Source organism: Acinonyx jubatus, chromosome D2 (genome assembly GCF_027475565.1).
Source record: "Acinonyx jubatus isolate Ajub_Pintada_27869175 chromosome D2, VMU_Ajub_asm_v1.0, whole genome shotgun sequence".
Lineage (NCBI taxonomy): Eukaryota > Metazoa > Chordata > Mammalia > Carnivora > Felidae > Acinonyx > Acinonyx jubatus.
The window spans coordinates 49833995-49853094 of NC_069393.1; the positions used below are offsets into that span (position 1 = coordinate 49833995).

The window sequence follows — 19100 nt, forward strand, 5'->3', positions numbered from 1 at the left end:
GAGGCTGTTAACACGGAGGCTCTGGGCTCCAGAGCAAATATTCCAGCCAGCCAAGTGGCATCCGTATCACCTTCTCAGACCTAGCTTCAGAAGTCATGCAGAACTGATGCTTTCTATTGGTTACAGGCAAGTCACAAACTAGCTTAGATATAAGCAGGAAGAAATTAGGCTTTCCCTCTTGATGTGGAAGTACTTAAGGTTCTAGAAGCACATGTGGGACAAGAACTATTATCGTGGCCCCTGGGAAAAAAAATATCTGGTACAAAACGTTTTCAAAGAATTACACTATTATTTAGCATTGAAGCATAAAGTTTTTATTTATTTATTTATTTATTTATATTTTTGAGAGAAAGAGAGAGTGGGAGGGGGGTGGGTAGAGGGAGGGAGAGAGAGAGAATCCCAAGTAGTCTTCATGCTCAGCAGGCAGCCTGACATGGGGCTTGATCCCAAGACCCTGGGATGTGACTAGAGCCAAAATCAAGAGTTGGACGCTTAACCGACTAAGTCACCCAGACGCCCCAGAATAATGCTACATCTTACAACTAATGGCATATCAGAACAGATTATGTAATGATGCACGGCTTTAGAACTGACTGATTTTCCTTTACTTTACATGTCAGCAAGATGAACGAAGTCTAGCCTGTCCAAGGCCTTCCCACCGTGGGGAGGGGCTGGTGGAGCTGGGAGCTAAAATATGACATCAGGAATATTCCATGTTGTAGACGGGCATGGGCGCTGGACTGTGGGGGCAGTGATCCACTGTCATATTTTCTATGTCGTAATTCTCTTGTGCTATAGACATACATTCAATGTTTGCTCCTTGTAACAGCCTGATCTTATCTCCGAAATAAGCAAGGCCCAAACCTACCTGTGTCGTGTAGCAGAAATAGAAGAGCAGTGAGAAGGAGAAAACGGTTACCAAACAGCAAGAAGTGACCTAAGAAGGGTGGACAGTTGATGGAAGTGATGAGGAACGGTCTACATGGGGTAAGGAGGGGCATGGGTGATTTCTTACTTTGGGCACACTGAAGACCTATTGGCCACCTACAGTATTTTGCACGTGTACTCCATAAAGTAACTACGCAGCCACTTGAAGATTTCTCAGATACCTAGGGAGGGAAAGATAATGAGGACAGGACTCCCTGCCGCCACATGTGACTCAGGGTGTCCAAGGAAAGGACAGATCCCTGAAGACTGGGGACACCTGGGCTTCATATAGTTTTGAACCTAATTAGGTGAACCTATTTCTTGAACACTTTTATGTAGGAGTCCAATCTTAGCACTTCCCTGAATGCTAGTGGTGGGAATCTTAGCACATCCCAGCATGCCAGTGATGGGAAGCAAGCCAAACTTCCCAAATCATCTTGGAATCTGCTTAACAATTTTAGCAACTTCAATTCTGCCAGATATACCACAGGTACATTGCACTGCAGGCATATTCTTTTCAAGTAGTTCAAGTAGGAATGGTTAAGGGACACGTTTGTGCTTTTGTCTGATCAGTTACGGATTCTTCTGAAAGTTACCAAAAAGGAGTGTGCAGACTCTAGTTGGTTGTGGAAAGCCACTTTATAAAAATTCAGTAAAACCTTTTTGGAACAAAAATATTATTTCAAAGATGACTGCCAAGTGAATTTCAATAAAAATAAATCCTATTTTTTCCAATAATTCTAATTATTGAAATGTGTCAACAAGGGGGAAAAAGGAGATTATATTACCAAAAATAAAAGTGATTAAAAAGGATCTCAAGGAGAGTTAGAGCTTTGCACTCCCTGTACTGTTTATACTGGAAAATCCCTTGCAATTCTCTCCTCTCTCTACCTCCCATCCTTTTCTCCAGATTATAACAACTGCTCTACATGCAAAGATCTCTGTTTCCAGGACTCTAGTAGTTGTTACTTACCTCTCTTTCACCTGAGTATCTGTCATGTCTCCTACAGACTGGCCGGGATGTTGCATCTTGTCAAAGGTGCCCACCTCCCTCAAACACACACTTCTCCAGATAATTCTTTAATATTCCAAAGTTACAAATAAGATGTATTTAAAATGAGAATTATCTGAAAAATAACCCCATTCTGAGGGTTTTCTGCTTTCATTTGTTAATGGATTAATCAACATTGTTAGGGCAAATAGGAAAATAGGCTCATCTGTATATTATTTGCATCCCCTACTGAGCCTAACATCATTCAAATCTAACAAACTCCACCTACCTGCAACAGCAACCGTGGACAAATATTCCCAGGAATTCCAGTCGTCCATATATGAAATATCTGATGCACACATTTCATATTGTAACTAGTAGGGGTACAGAGGCATAAAGTGCTTTCCCCAAAACAAGCTGCAAAAGTCAACATGTAAAAACGAGTTCCCTGCATCACAAATACGTACCTTAACAATTGGCAAACAGGTTAAGATGTGGGGGAGACAACCCGCAGAAGAGGAAACAACAGCTGGTCAAACCGTGCATGAGAAAGAAGTTCAATCCCACCAATAATCGAGACAGTGTAAACCTAAAAGTACAAAGTGATAGCATTTTACACCCTTCAGTCGGGCAAACCCTTAAAAGTTGACAATGTTAAGTGTTTGAGAAAATGTAAAAGTAGGAGAATTCTCAGATACCATTAGGGGGAGTGTAAAATGGGGCAACGACTCAGAATTTGGCAAAATCTAGTTAAGGATATACCTGCCTCCTATGCAGCAGTCAGGCACACGGTAGGGCTATTGCATTCCTGCGTTTTTTTTAAGCGTGTACTCCATAAGATAATTGTGAAAAACTGTGCAGCCACTTGCAAATTTTAGACATGTAAATTTTCAAATCATAAATGTAAATAGTTGCAGAAGATATAATTTGGCAACTGTTATAAATACTGACATTAAAAAAAATAAAGCAGTGATGTCATTCTTTTAAATCTATTCAAAAGTGGTGTCAGGTAACAAATACTATTTTTAAAACTGCACAGGGCCGCCTGGGTGGCTCAGTCGTTTAAGTGCCTGGCTCAAGTGATGATTTTACAGCTTGTGGGTTCGAGGCCCCACAGGCTCAACCTGGAGCCTGCTTCGGATCTGTGTCTCCTCTCTCTCTGCCCCTCCCAAGCTTGCACTCTGTCTCTCTGTCTCTCGAAAATAAATAAACATAAAAAAAAAAAAAACCCTACACAAACTGCTCTTGTTTAACATTTGGAAATTTTATCTTTTTTTTTTAACTTGTATTTCCATTCCACATTACACTGAAGTTTATTTTAACGTAACATGTTATTATGTTTGAACATCTTTTTTTGATCAACCTATCACCTGTTACGCAAATGTGTATATAATGATAAATCGCAAAAAAAAAAAGTGTATTTAAGACTCTGAAGTCTAAACATTTTTTCTTGATTTAAAAAATTATCACTAAATAACTATTTTAGGTGGTAATTTACATTACTAATTCTTATTAAATCTCATCACTATTAAATTAACTACTAAATTACTATTGGCCAAAACCAAAATGTATTGCACATACTGATAAGTATTAACTGTAAAAATGTAAATTTTGATTGGAAATGCTTTTAATGAAATGAAGGGAGAGGTTTTTTTTCATCTAGTTCATGTATCCAGATATGAATATTGCTTATTGCTAAAATGAAAACAGGGCTTGTGAAATTAGCAACAAAATAAAAGAAATGAAGCCACCAGCAGTATGAATTTACCAACAGTATATTCATGATTAAGTGGATTTTCTTACAATAAATTCTACTAAATATACCTAAGTTATATAAATATAATAAGTACATGGCCAAAATGAACAAATGAGCTGAGAATTCGTTGATGGGCAACACTGAGCAGGAAATTTAAGTCCAAAGGAAGAGTGTATATGGATTTATAATGTCCGATAATCTTTTTGCAAAGGTAATGCAAATATTTCTTCTACAAATCTGATGAAGTGTTTGAGAAAATATAAAACACTAACTTACTTGGAACGTGAGTTTCTTTTACTCAACGGTGTAATGTCGACCTCTAGGAGATACACACAAAAGTGTTTGCCTCCTCCTTCCTTAAATCATGCAAACAATGCAGGTGAGTCAAGACCAAGCCCTGTGAGTAATCAGTCTCTAAACTTTCTCCCTTTTAAGAATAAGAAATGGAAGGGCGCCTGGATTGCTGAGTCGGTTTAGCATCTGACTCTTGATTTCGACTCAGGTCACGATCTCACAGTTCATGAGATTGAGCCCCACATCGGGCTCTGTGCTAACAGCACAGAGCCTGCTTGGGATTCTCTCTCTCTCCCTCTCTAAATAAATAAATAAACATTTTTAAAAAAAGAATGAGAACTACAGGCCGCGCTTCTCATAGACTGGTGTTTTCCCAGCATTCTTTTTACAACTCCTGAATATTCTTAGTTTAACACAGATGGATAAAGACCAAGGAGTTGCCATGAGTTCAGTGTCCCAGTGAAAGAAGACACAAAATTCTCTAACTTCTTACGTGTTTTGCTCACACAACTCCTCTTCGGGAGCGATGTGTTCTTTGACAATCAGGAGAAAGAACAGGAGAAATCATTAAACAAAAAATGTCCTGACACCCGCTTGACATTATATCTGAATCCAGATCATCCCATGGATGAAAGTACCAGCTCTAACTCCACTAGGGTTGCCAAATTTAGCAAACTTTCTATCTGCCTCTCTCTCTCTCATGCATACACACATAGGATGCCCAGTTAAATTTGAATTTCAGTAAACAACAATTTTTTAATATAAATGTTCCCACAGCTCATATTGAGACATACTAGATCAGGATATATTTATACTAAATACAAAACTACCTGTGGTTTACCTGAAATTCAAATTTAACTAGACCTCCTGTATTTTATCTGAATTTTAAATTCAGATAAAGTTTTTGCCTTTAACAGAATATGTGCAAGGAAAGTCAGGGGGCCCTATAGCAGATTTATAGGCCCTCAATTAAAGAAGACCATGTGGATCCCAATACTTTGAATTGTCCCTTTGAGACATTATATTAAGATCTTAGGTGGGTAAGAGACCTTTCTTTTAGAAAATGGGAGAAAAAGATAGTGAATGATGATGTGGAAACTGCATGTGGCCCTCAGGCAGGTCAAGTTTAGGATGTGGAAATCAACTACTTTAGCAACATCCATATTGGGAAAACGTGTGTGTGTGCGTAAATATACATACGCACACACACGCGTGTGCGCGCGTCTATGTGTGTGTAGGTAGTGGAGTGGGGATGGAAATTGGTGCAGTGCATATACCCTAATTTGAAGACCAGTATTCTGGGCAGAGTTTCCCAACAGGTCTGCACTAAACAGGTTAGTGAGCAGTGGTCATGACACAAGATGCTGACCTCTTCAGCTCTCGGGGCAGCCTTGGATTAGAGGCACAGTGATATCTGGCAGAGTGACCCAAGTGAAAAGGGCTGGGAAACCCCATATATTACAAATGCTCCCTAATATGTGTAGGGTGACACATCCATAAATGCTCACAACAGCATTTTTTTATAGTTACAAAAATCTAGATGAAAGCTAAATGTCCATAAGAGCAAAAACGGAGGAATGAGTCACTGTATATTCAGCTAACCAAGTATTATAGTCCAATTAAAATGGAAAAACTTGACCTATAACTCTCAATATGAAAAGATGTCAAAAACCTAGCACTGAGAAAAAAGCAGGCCACAGAAGGATGGTACACACACTATGACAATACGTGTAAAATTTACATAGTTAGGGAAACTAAAAAAAATACAACTGTCATGTATTAAAAGCAGACAAGCACTGATTAGAAGGAGGTACCATAACTTCAAGGAAAATGCCTGCTTCTGGCAGAAGAACGGGATTGAGGACAATCTCATACGAAGTCACACTAGCCATCATCCCTCCGATCAGAACTACTAATAAATGGATCCTTCACACTAGCCACATCAATTACCATCCAAGAACACATATGAATAGTTTTCCCCACATGGCCCTCAGCCATAATATGGTTCATGTCAACATTAGCAGAAACCAATCAAGCTCCCTTTGACCTAACAGAAGGAGAATCAGAACTCGTTTCTGGATTCAACATTGAATACACAGCAGGTCCCCTCACCCTATTTTTCCTAGCAGAATATGCCAATATTATCATATTAAATATCCTCACTACAATCTTATTCTTTGGAGCATTCCACAGCCTATATATACCAGAACTCTATACAGTCAACTTCACTGTCAAAACCTTACTCTTAACACAATTACCTTTCTAGGAATTCGAGCATCTTACCCACAGGTAGGATTGCGTAAGAGCTATCACCGAGGACACCATTTGGGCATCAGTGGGTCAGGCTCTGTTCTTCATTCTTTACACTGTTATTCATTGTATACACTCTCAACAACCCCATGAGGTGCTGGATAGTATTATCCCCATTTTACAGATGAAGTGACTGATGTACAGAAACACAGAGATTAGGGGATTTGCCCAAGGTCACGCACCTCTATAAAGGATACAAAAGGGTCCTTAAGTGTATATTAAATCTTCTTTTATTAAAAAGGACTTGAAATATGACAAAACGACAATATAATAGATGGTTATTTATGATACTTCATTCTTTTTCTTGCTTTTTTGAAATATCAAATTTAAAAGTTCTGTTTTATTCTTTCAGAAGCTCAAACTTGCCTAATAAGATCATTCTAAAACTCTGGTTATGAGTTTTTTTTCATGAAAACATGGGTTTTTATCTCAACTGTCCTCACCAACAGTAGATAAATTACATAAATGAGTGTTCTTTTTATTTTTGTGTGATGAGATAGAAGTGGAGACATTCTATCTCAGTCCATATTACACAAGTATGGCCGTAAACTTCCGTGCCCCACTACAATTTATGGTATAATATTTAGGGATGGTTTTCATCCATAAAATCTATGCTCTGCATGATCCAAATGGATGAATGGGAATTGGGCCCCATCTTCCCTCAATTGATTTAATTAACTAAATCTTTTATTTTTTATTTATTCATTTTTTTGTAGATAAGTTAAAAGCCAATATTTAAAAGCTTGCTGCAATTAAATTTCTAAGAGCCAGGAGAATAAGCAGTATAAAGAGTAGTCTTTGATTCATGCATCCAGAATAGTTTCAGGTCTTCATTTTATCTCCACTTCCAAAATCTATTCTAACATTTCATCCCAAGCCGTTGATGAGGAAGTTGATGGAATAATGGAGATGACAGTCAACATTCTTCACCGGGATTGCTCTCTTACACCGGAAGGGCAGCCGAAACTGTCTCACAGAAGCACGTCTCCACAGAGTCTAGGATGCCGGCCACTGGCCAAACCTCCCTGACAAATCTCACTTGTTACTGACTCACCCTCACTAATTTTTGCTTTCAAAAGCTAGTTGTTGGCTCCATCGTGAGCAGGAGAAAGATCCGGCCCAAGTCACACAGATGGGTCTGGATAACAGCACGCTTTCAGCTGCACAGGCCCCTGGGAGTCTGTAAGTAACTAAACTAAACGGCTGTAGGATTCGCAGAATCCTAGAAGATGAGGGAAACACACGGGTATGATTTGAACCGCTCTGGCCACCACCAACTTGTCACACTGTCTGAAATTCCTATCAACACTTTCTCAGGTTCAGACCTCAATCTAAGGGATTGCTGGTCTCAGTGTAACTATGTGCCTTGTAGGAAGGGGATATTGCCCCTGAATAATGGATTAGTGTATGTGATTAATTGGCTGCCAGTTTAGAGACAGCAGAAGATAGGAGAGTGGGACACAGAAGATACAAGTTTTAATGAGGAGAATCTAAAAAAGCACACATTATAACGCAATAGCAATGAGGTCAGTGTGTGTATGTTTGTGTGTGTATGTTTGTGTGTGTGTGTGTGTGTGTATACCAATATTCTATTGATAGAGTTATATATATATATATATATATATCCTTGAAATCTATGTAGGAAGTTTTATATACAGAGAGATTCATTAAAGAATTGCTCGTGTGATTATGGAGGCTGAGAAGTCCCACAATGTGCTGTATGCAAGCTGGAGACCCAAGCTGGAGACCCTGCAAGCTGGTGGTATAGTTCAGTCCAAGTCCAAAGGTCTGGGAACCAGAAGGTTGGTGGTCCCAGGCCAAGGGCAGGAGAAAACCAATGTTCCAGCTCAGCCAGTCAGGCAGAGTTAATTCTCTCACTCTCCAATTTTTGTTCTATTCAGACCCTCAAGGGATTGGATAGATTCCACCCACACTGGGGAGAGGATCTGCTTTACTTAGTCTGTGGATTCAAATGCTAATTTCATCCAGAAACACCCTCACAAATTCACCTAGAAATAATGTGGAGCCTAATCTCTGGGCACACTGTGATCCAGTCAAATTAACACATAAAATTAACCATTACAGGCAGGCTGCAATAGAAATGCAAACCAGGAGAAAACACTGAGGTGCTAAGTGCGCAGATCTGGAGGAATCCAAGAATAGGATTAGGGACTAGGAATCACAACCTTTGCCCCCTTCACATTATCTGGGCTTTAACCTTGAACAAGCATTTTGAGGAATTCAGTGACCCAAGAGTCCTCTCAGAGTTCAGATGCATATTTCCAGGCCCACAAAACCAGTCGGTACCACTGAGATGCATTTTGTGGAATGGAAGGGAGGATGTAAGAGAAAGTACAAATCAGCTGGAGGGCTGTTCTGCTACTTACAAGTTAATGTCCTTGAGTTCTATAAATGTCAGGTCCCTCATAAAATGGAGATAACACCCCCCCCCCTCCTTTTAGGGTTGTTTTACTAACAGAATGACTAATGAGTGATAAACATTCAACCTATGTGAGCTGTTTTAATCACTGCCATAATACACACACACACACACACACACACACACGTAAAAGCATGGACCTTGGCCAAAGTCAACATCTCATTCTCATTGGCTAATATTCAATACCTAGGTTCAAAGATCTAGTCTTTGCTTTGTTGACAAACATTTGATCAGCTGCTTAGCATGGGGACAGAAAGGTGATGCATTGATTCTCAGCTGACCTTGTGCTAGCACCAATATGAATTAGTTAATGCCAGGAGTTACCCAGTAATGTAGGAATTAACCAGGACTGCACTTAAAACCAAACTCCATGTGTCTTTAAATAAAGTTGAAAACAACCTAAGGTGCTCTGTGGGTTATGTTCTTCCACAAATTGCTGGATTTTTTGGTGCCAACAGCAGGTACTGAATATTTAAGGGTATGTAAGAGAACCTGTGAGCATTTTGTGTATTTCTCTAACAAATGCCATAACTATATACAAATGATTTAGATGTTATTATTTCACATTAGTTGTGCTTTTCCACACTAACTGCACACAGTATCAGCTACATGATTCAGTTTGTCCACATGTTTGGGAATAGTAGCTCTCAACTCGTGGCACCCAGCTCAGCTGGAGCAGAATCACCTGGTAGGTTGGCTAAAGACATTCTTCACCCTGTGCTACACCCCACAACATAATGAATCAGAATTTCTGAAAATGGGGCCCAGGAGTTTTCATGTTTAACAAGCTCCTTAGGGGCGCCCGGCTGGCTCCATCAGTAAAGTATGCGATGCTTAATTCTGGCTTGTGACTTCAAGCCCCATGATGGGCCTAGAGCTTACCTTCACCTAACCAAAAAAAAAAAAAAACAAGCTCCCTAGATAATTCTTACTCAGAGTGAAGTTTAGAACATATTGAGTGTAAGGCAGAAGGCAGAGTAGTCACTTGATATTACCCTTAGCCTCTCCTATACCACAATCTTTTGCCTTTAAACTATTATTGACCCTGTCAAAATTTAGTCTCTTTCTTTGCCCTATTTAAGAACAATCTGGGGGTCACCTGGGTGGCTCATTTGGTTGAGTGTTCGACTTCAGCTCAGGTCATGATCTCACAGTTTGTGGGTTGGAGCCCCACCTCGGGCTCTGTGCTGACAGCTCAGAGCCTGGATGGAGCCTGCTTCGATCCTGTGTCTCCCTCTCTCTCTGCCCCACCCCTGTTTGTGCTCTGTCTCTCAAAAATGAATAAACATTAAAAATTTTTTTTTTCAAAAAAGAACCATTTGATTAATATAATCATCCTAAAAATTAAATACCTTTCAGCGCCTTCAGGCCAGCATTCTGGATGCAATTTAATTGTAGATAATGAAAGAGGAGAAACACAGGGGAAAAGTTGAGTTATTTGAGTTGAGTTACTGGAAGGCTCTGATTTGCGAGCGGAGGTCACTTCTCCGCATTACTCCTACCCCAAGCGTAGTTCTTAGAAGGAAGCTGCTCCGTGTAGTCCCCCCACCCACACCCCCTACAGCCTCCCTGCACCACGCTCACCACCACATGCTGTGGACAGGCCTTGCACACAGTGTCCTGCACACGTCATGATTATGCTCGTCATTTCTCAGTCCGGGAACCGTCCGGCTGTCCCTAACCGTACGCTTTCGGAGGACGACGGCCAGTGTTGACTTTTTTTTCTTGTTCTCCATGTTATGTTTGTTCTGACCGTATTTCCTGAGCTGCACTTTTAGGTCTACTGATCCTAATATGAAAAAAACGGAACTTATATTTTATATTTTCTTCTCACTTTTCTTGTAATTCATTTTTATTGTAGTTTGCAAACGCACAGCTGTGCAACACATTTTTTTAAATAATGCTTCCCGAAAGATAGCTTGCAAAACACTGCCGTCCACCACGTTCCTTTAAACAAATTCACACAAAACACAGTTCTACTCCAGCATGTTCTCACCTGCTAAACAGTAGGGGGTTGTCCTAGGTCACCCATGGGCTTCCTCTAGCTCTGCAGTTCTCTGTGGATACAGTTATATCTCATTTTCCTACAGGTGACAAACTTTTATGTTCCAAGTGGACTTCCTGCTGTCCGGTCGCTCCTCTACACCATCTCTCCCACTGTGAGACTGTGTGGGTTTAAGGAATAAAGAGCATTTTAATAATAGCGCAATCAAAATGTAATTAACAAAGGTAATTTGGCACCAAAAATATTATGTAATACACATCAAAGATAAAAATCTAGATATTTTTACCATCTGCTACTTTGGATTCTCACTTCTCTCCTCCACTGGGATTTAAATGTTCGTATCCATATATTGAAGTATGCATTTCTTTCTGGATCTCCTTGTATTTGCCTCATCATCATATGTCTCGCACTGGATTTTAATCATTTGTGTCACATGAGGCTTCCTTGCTAGATTTTTAGCTTCACAAGAATGGAGATCATGTTTGTCTCACCACTAGGTCCTAGGGTTCGGTCTCTGACATATTAATAAGTATGTATGGGGGCGCCTGAGTGGCTCAGTCAGTTAAGTGTCCGACTTCAACTTAGGTCATGATCTCGTGGTTTGTGGGTTTGGGACCCGTGTCGGGTTCTGTGCTGCCAGCTCAGGGCCAGGAGCCTGCTTCGGATTCTGTGTGTCTCTCTCTCCCAAAAAATGAATAAATATTAAAAAAATAAAAATAACTAAATAAATATGTATTGGAATAAGGGAATGAATGGAACAATGAATGAATTTCTTAGTGGTAGAACCATGGATCAGGCTTTCATTTCTTTATAGTCTTTATATTTCTTGCCCATTACTTTTTTTTTTTTTTTTGGTTCTATAATCTCTGAGCATAAATTTTATAGTTTGAATAGAATCTAAGATTTCAGGTGTGTTCAGAGAGCCACAGTTACAATATCTCTTAATTCCCTCAACTCAGCATTTTTTTAATGCCAAATCCCCAATACAATTGTCTGCAAGTCCTATTCTGATGGCCGTCAACCTCTCACTTCCTGCTTCAGATTAGCTCTGTGAATTTTCCTTTTACATTTTTTATTGTAAAAAATTACAATAAAAAATATTACATTTTATTCCCTGCCGCTTGTACTGCATAAGCAATTTTTTTTAAAAAAATTTATTTAGCCAGCAGGGGCTTGAAAAGCAAAGTATTTTAAGAAATTCTTTTCTGCTCCAGAGAAAATGTGGACAAAGTAAGTTTAAAGAGAGATCCAGTTACGTCAACTTCTGTCTCTGAGAATTGGATCCCCGGAATTGGTTCTCCAGGTCTCCCTGCTTCACACTGAATGTCTGACCAGGTTTTCCTTTTTGGATCTATACTGCTTGGATTAAGTAAGGGATGACCTCACAACATGTATTTCGTCCAGTGCTTCCTCAGCACGCTGACCCCCTGAAAGTTGTGGAATGTCTTCTTTGTTTGCTGGTAGGGACCATCTGGCGAGCTGTACATAAACAAGTTTCAACATATGGGCCATAACACATACGTGGCTCTGCTCTACTCGTGCAGAAAATTAAGAAAAGGTTGCTCTCTTGACACGAGAAGTTCATGTAAAAGAAGCAGCACCGTGCAGTGGAGCGCCTGCCCTACGCTGCACACGGGAGACCTTACTTCCAGCCCCTTCTGTCCCACTCACGGAGCATGTCACTTGATCGCACCAACTTTCCTTGACTGTCTCCTCCGAAAATTAAAAAGGAACCCAAGGAAACTCTGGCCTTCCATTCTCCCTGTCCTTTCTCTCCCTCCTTTCTGTCCTTCTTTCCTTCCTATTAAGAACATTTATTACATGCCTCCTATATACGTTGCAAGCACAATGCTAAGTGCTGGGCATATTGGTGAGGAAAACAGACACGGTCCCTGCCCTTGAAGAATTACTAAACCATGATGGAGACATACATTAAATAAATCTTTGAAAACAGGAGAAGTATTCTGAATAGAGGGGGAAAGCGTGTGTGAAGGTCCTGGGATGGGAAGCCTAGACTGTTTAAAAAATGCAGGATTTATGGGGTGCCTGGGTGGCTGTTTCGGTTAGGCATTCCACTCTTGGCTTTGGCTCAGGTCATGATCTCACAGCTCGTGAGTTCGCGCTCCAGGTTGGGCTCTGTGCTGACAGTAAGGAGCCTGCTGGGGAGTCTCTCTCTCTCTTCTTCTCTCTCTGTCCCTCCCCTGTTCACGCGCTCTCTCTGTCTCTCTCTCAAAATAAAAAAATAAACTTAAAACATAAATAAGTATAAATAAATAATGCAGGATTTGTAAACATTTCTATCCATTAAGTCGAGGACTCAGTTGACAGTCAAAATGCCGCAAGGAAAATTCCTACCACTGCCAGATGGCAATTCAAACAATCATTACATTAGCATAAACTATCTATAAAATGGCCTGAATTTTCTATTCATATGGTTGATATCATGCCTGTAATCAATGAATCTAATAAAACTCCATGAAAATACGATCATCGAAAACATATACACGCATCTCAAGCACATGAAACCGTGGTAAAGGCTTTAAGAATTATGAAACGGTTTCCAGAAAACCTAGGAACTCTATGAGTACCCCTGTTTAATATTTACATAACAAAACTAAACACGAGGTAAGAGACATTCAGTTACAGCTTACGAGCACTCTCCTTCCCAAGCACCATTTTGCAATCCCCAGCCTTGCAGGGTGACAGCTGACACTCTTGAGTGAGTCGAGAGGTAAGTCCTAACAGTCATTCTTGCTGAACAGTCATAAAATATGGGTACAGTGCTTATCTCAGTGATTCTCCCAATTCTTGGTTAAAACAAAAGCTGTGCCTTTGGCACAAACGTTGTCCTGGGTGGAATAGTATAAATTGTTTGATATTTCTGTCATTCTCTCTCGGTTTCTCCCTTTCCCTTTCAATTGGCCGCCATGCGTGTAAAAGCATGTGTGGCCAGAGAGTTCAATCACCAGGCATTCAAGTCAGGCATGATAAAGAGCCAATGTGAATGTCAGAATTTCAAAAATTAAACCCATGTGAGAACCTGAATCAATCCAGTTAACCATAATGCCTTGTCTTGTGCTACAGGAAGGAAACCGGTCATTCCTTCCAAACTGCCATGGCCCTCCCTAAATGATATGGTGACCATCTGAGGAACATCTACCTTCAACCTGATGGCACACTCCTTAAAAGTAAGGACTTGCACTATTCATCTTTGATCCCTCTATGTCCACCATGCTGAATGTCGTAGGAGCCCAATAAATGCCCATTAATCAAATCAAGGACCCAACAGTCATTCGTAAAAAAAAAAAAAAAAAAAAGTGACAAGTGACATGCAGTGAATTACAGACTGTCTTAACTACCTGTTAGGATTTCAGCAAAACCTACAAAGCTTGCCCTTTTGCGAGTCTACAGACAGCAATATTTATGACAGCAGACCTTCAATTAAAAATCATTACTTAAGTTCCTTTATTACAGCTACAAATAAACTTTATTTGATGTAATGTAATAAAACATTTTCAAATTTAACAACATTTATCTGACCAGAATCAATAATTTAAATTATGAATGTAAGTATATACAGTCACTTTAGCAAATCTGCGGTTCAGGAATTTATACAAGCTTTGTCTGAAGCCCACCTCCCCTTCCAGACCCTTCTTTGTGTCTGGTGAGATGCAACGTCAGTGAGAGTGGAAGAAATCCATAATCCACGTTATCCACGTTACCCACGTTGCCCATAATCCAAATCCATAATTCCACATCCAGTGAGAGAACAGCCACATTTCTTGTAGGAAAATAATTTTCTCTGTCAGTTCTCTTTTATCAAATGAAGGTTTGTGTTCGCTCTTTCCCCTCGGAGGTACCCTTCTGATCCGCCACCTTCCTGTCTCCTTACATATTACATAGTACCGTTAAAAAAAAAAAAAATACCATCCACAAAGGGGCCTCTTCTGTTTCCTGACCTGCCCTTAACATCTACCACTTTGGGGACAGAGAGGAAAGAAGAACAGAATTGGCCAGGCACACATTTGTTTTAGGATACAGAGAACACAAAAAACAAATCCTCCTGAAGGAACGGAATGGTATTCAGAGTGTTTCCCAGCAGCGGCCCCAGCGACGTCCAACTCGCACCGTTCCCTTTAATACAGCGCTGCCCAAGAAGAATTAACATACTGATGCTCTGTCTCTGAAAGCATCAGAACCTTTCATGGAAACCCCATTATTCCCACACTTCCTCCCCAGAAGAACACAGTTACGGACCAGCCCGGGAGCCCACTGCATCGGTGAGAACCCGAGGGCCAAAAGTTCTGTGCCAATAACCGTGCTTGTATACAGTACAGTTAGGTAGCACTCCCTCTTCGTCCAGGTACACATCCTTCCTCTCAGAAGGAATCCCCTTCATCTCTCAGGACCCTTCAGAAGAAGTGTGAGTGCAAGAAAAAGCTTTATTCAGGTTTTAGGATTCTCTCCATCCTGAGATCTGTTCCTGAGTTAAACTGTGACAATCAATGAGTTAACAAAGAAAAGTACATTGGTGGGGAAGTGACAGGAACCCTGCAAAAAAAGCAAAAACTATTTGACAGAAGCTTTAAACCAGACACTGCTCTGGGAAATCATTTATATTAGCTGATGACGGGATTCTGTTTTCTAACACAGACATGCAACATATTCAACACTACGCTTACCACAGTTTGCTTGGAAATACACCCTTCTGTCCTACCACAAAATACATTCTGTCTCGTGAGTGATTCCTGAATATTCACCACAATGCCTAGACTCGGAAGCATGGGAAGTGAGCATTGGAACTTTCTTCTGTTTGTATGGACTTGGACACACGCACAGCACCAGAAACTGTTTCCTTTCTGAGACTCAACTCTGTTTGTATGCTTTAGTGCTGAGCCGATCTGGCTGTCTTGAACTGAGCACTATTTTCATTGGCACACAAGAGCACTGATCCACAGAAAAAGAGGAGAGGTCACCATCTCCCTCCTAATATGCTTTGTACAACAGATCACCCTGCTTGTCACGTGTCAGCCATCCCAGGAAAGGACAAAGCCACGCTCCATTCCGCAGTCTCAGCAAAGGATTGCATTGTTTCCACCTCTGTCTTGCCTGGTTTATTTCGTCTCCGCTATTCCGCTTTTGATCATGAATCATGACTTTTTTTTCTACAGTAGTCAGAGTTTTGTCTATAAAGAGAAAGAGAGAGAGAGAGAGAGAGAGAGAGAAGACAAGAAAATGATTTAGCAGAACCGTAAATGTGAGGTTTCGTTTTGTGGTGGGTGGATTCACTTTTTTACAGCATTCAGTAATTTGAATCAGTTATGGCTTTTAAGGGGTTATAGGAGCTTTTCTAAAAGGAAAGAAAGGGTGCTGTGGCTCTTTTCATAAATTTTATAACTTCTATAAGTTGCCGGGGCCTTAATATATTTGCAAATCAGCCCCGGATAACCCATTTAGACATTCACTTTGATAATACAGCTGTAGGCAAAGATGCCTCCACTCTCGAAAATCCCTGCAAAATACTATTGTACGTGCCCCGCATGAAAAGGATAATGATGACTGCTTATGAGAAGTGTCCCTCCCTTCGAGCCTAGGGGGGTGCTTCATAGAAAGACAAGTGTACAAAGGCCAGGAAACCCCATCTCCCTCACCTCCTTCCTCCCGGATTCACGGAACTGGCATGAGTCACGGAGGAGTCTTGGCCAACAGCTGAGGACAAGACTCTTTCTCCTTGGTGTAGAGCCACATTCCCTCCAGGTCCACACTCCCCTAACTCTTTACCTTCAAAGGACTCAACTTACTGAACACCACATGTGAGCTTGAGACCTAAGTCTATCGGGGTTGTGGGGACCGGCCCTGCACCCCTGGGCTTTGCCTCCCCATCTCATCGACAGTGCCACTCTCACTTGGTTCTCAAAACTGGGCAGATGGGTTTGCCTGGTGACAGGCTCAGTTTCTCCAGAAGACACCGTCTCTTGCTTTGTCCGTCACCTCACGGAATGGTGCTTAAGAGAAGCGCCACACTTCAGCTCAAACCCGCAGCCCTGGGCTCCTGGGTTTGTGGGAACAGGCACCGCAGACAGGCCATGTCCCTGATGATGCTCCACACCTATTCTTGGCCTGGGGCCTCGGCTGGATCTCAGCACAGAGGGGAGACTGCACTTCTCTGCAGCTCAGCGCAGCTCGGCTCACATCGGTTCGTGAAACGGACCAAATCCCTCCAGTCCTCAAGCCGTAGCACCATCTCCCAGGCCCCCCTTCCCTTGCCACCTGCCTACCAGCCAACTACCGAATGTTCAGACATCCTTGGCCTCTTTCCTGTCTCAATACCACCCTTCTCATGTGGGCCCTTGTGGCAGGAGACCTCACGTTCATATTGGTCTCTTAACCCATCTCCCGTCCCCTATTGTGAAGCCCCATCTACACTGCAGTCCTGCTCTCACTCCTGTTCGAAAGCCTTCATCTCACCTCCTACCCGCCTGGACCTCCGTGCTGACTCTACCCAGCTCCCAGGTAGTGCTGAAGACCTGCCCCAGTTTCCTTATCTACCTCCCTCCACATCTGTGTCCCTGTGTCTACACTGTCCCGTCTGCTATGAGTAGACTCAGCCCTACTTCCACCCCTGCCATTCCTTCTTATTAAATTCCTGCTCTTTATTCAAGGCCCACTCCAACTACCACCTCTTTCAGGATTCCTCTCTAAAACATTCCCCCAAGGCTTATTTTTCTTGTATACCCATCTGTACCGTTTGATGTTATTTGGTGCAGTGTGTATCTACTCAGAAAACAAAACAGTATGTTAGAAAAAGCATGAGAGGCCAATTGCCCGCCTTTCCTGTTTTAATTTTTTTTTAATGCTTGTTTCTTTTTTGAGAGAGAGAGAGAGAGAGAAAGACCGAGCATGAGCGGGGGTGGGGCAGAGAGAGGAAGACACAGAACCTGAAGCAGGCTCCAGGCTCTGAGCTGTCAGCACAGAGCCCAAAGCGGGACTCGAACCCACAGACCTGAGCCGAGATCACGCCCTGAGCCGAAGTCAGATGCTTAACCGACTAAGCCACCCAGGCGCCCCATTGCCTTTCCTATTTTAAAGAGATATTGCAAAGTTAAAATGCAGGTCGCTGCCAAAGCATGACACAAACAAACTGTTATTATTACTAACTGATGATTTAATAAAGAGCCAAATTACAGTTAGTTAATGATGAGGAAACTACTACCATGGGAGTGGGGAGGGAATCCCCGAAACAGCAAACTTTTTGTTCATTTCTGCCATTAAGGCAACGTCCCACCACAGAAACCCAGAATTTCAGGGCCTTCCAGTTTCCACTAGGATCCATTTTGTTGTTTTGTTGTTGTTTGTTTTTTGTTTTTGTTTTTATCACTGGTTTCCATAAAGAAAAAGCAGAATCACCCTGAACTCCAAAGCCGCAGCGCTAAGCGTGGGGCAGCAGAGACTGAATTCGTAACAGGAACCCAAGATTATTCTGCTATCGCTCACCACTGAAATCAACAGGATTATAAAAGTCTGTTTTGAAGAGAAAGACACTATGATCACCAAGGAGAAGAAGGGAGAGGGGAAGGAAGAGCTACGTCAGCACAACTCCATGAAACTCCTTTATATGGAAGTATTTCATACATTGCTTTTCCATATAGTTCACCATAATGGTGTCCAAGAACCAAAGTTGTCACAACGTGACACGTAAAAATAGTTGACGGCGATTCAAAGCAAATCCATAGATAAGGTTGTCAAATTAAAAAGAAAAACAAAAGGATCCCTGCTTGTGTCACAGTATCACACTTGGTTTTGTATAACCAGATTCGAACACTTGTGTAAAGGGGACAAAGGTTATAATTTAGAAGTGAATTAAAATTACCAGCGAGGCACACAGAGCTTTTCTCTCTATCCACACCCTCCATCAAGGAAGATTCCCTACTGCCTGTTGGACTCCTGAGTCTTTCGTTACACTGATCAAGAAAACAGGAAGAAATGGGTAGATATCTGGAAAGAGCAATACACAATCTAGTAGACTGTTTACACCGAGAAGGAAGAAAACTATTATGTATTATGCAGGGGGAAAAAATAGAGCCAAGAAGGCAGAGTTGGAACGAGAGTAGAACCCAAGCAGCCAGAGAAGGAGGAAAGGGCTGGAGAGACTGGAGGGAGGAACCTTGAGTCTACAGGCTGGCCAACAAGTGTAGGTGCTGAATAGAAAGGCAGGGGGTGGAGAGAGGATCCTGAGAAGGTTTGCTGTGAGCTATGGATTTGACACTAATCGTTGTTCCAGAAACTCCAGGACAGTTATGAGTTGTTTGGGTCATCCAGCTAGTGTGTGCCTGAGCACAAGCAGGCAGTGTGGACTGCACGCGTTACTGGTCCCTTA

At 41.6% G+C, this 19100-nt stretch overlaps 1 protein-coding gene and 1 long non-coding RNA gene across 5 annotated transcripts in view; one reads left to right on the forward strand and one right to left on the reverse strand.

Moving 5' to 3' along the window:
* Positions 1 to 14412, forward strand: part of LOC113600227 (uncharacterized) — a 28335-nt gene extending 13923 nt beyond the window's left edge. Inside the window, exons 2-3 of the long non-coding RNA XR_008292021.1 lie at positions 830 to 987; positions 13808 to 14412. This is a non-coding gene — a long non-coding RNA (uncharacterized LOC113600227). The remainder of the gene's footprint in view (positions 1 to 829; positions 988 to 13807) is intronic.
* Positions 1 to 19100, reverse strand: part of HTR7 (5-hydroxytryptamine receptor 7) — a 117107-nt gene that overhangs the window by 18267 nt on the left and 79740 nt on the right. For 2 of the 4 annotated variants that reach the window (XM_027062605.2, XM_027062606.2), the window contains exon 3: positions 10915 to 15909. In XM_027062605.2, coding sequence (XP_026918406.1) covers positions 15867 to 15909 — 43 coding nt within the window. In that variant the 3' untranslated portion in view covers positions 10915 to 15866. Of the gene's footprint in view, positions 1 to 2385; positions 2508 to 4461; positions 4502 to 6251; positions 7501 to 10070; positions 10096 to 10302; positions 10508 to 10714; positions 10884 to 10914; positions 15910 to 19100 lie in introns of those variants that run through there. The other 2 variants (XM_053206987.1, XM_053206988.1) reach the window with 2 other exon arrangements.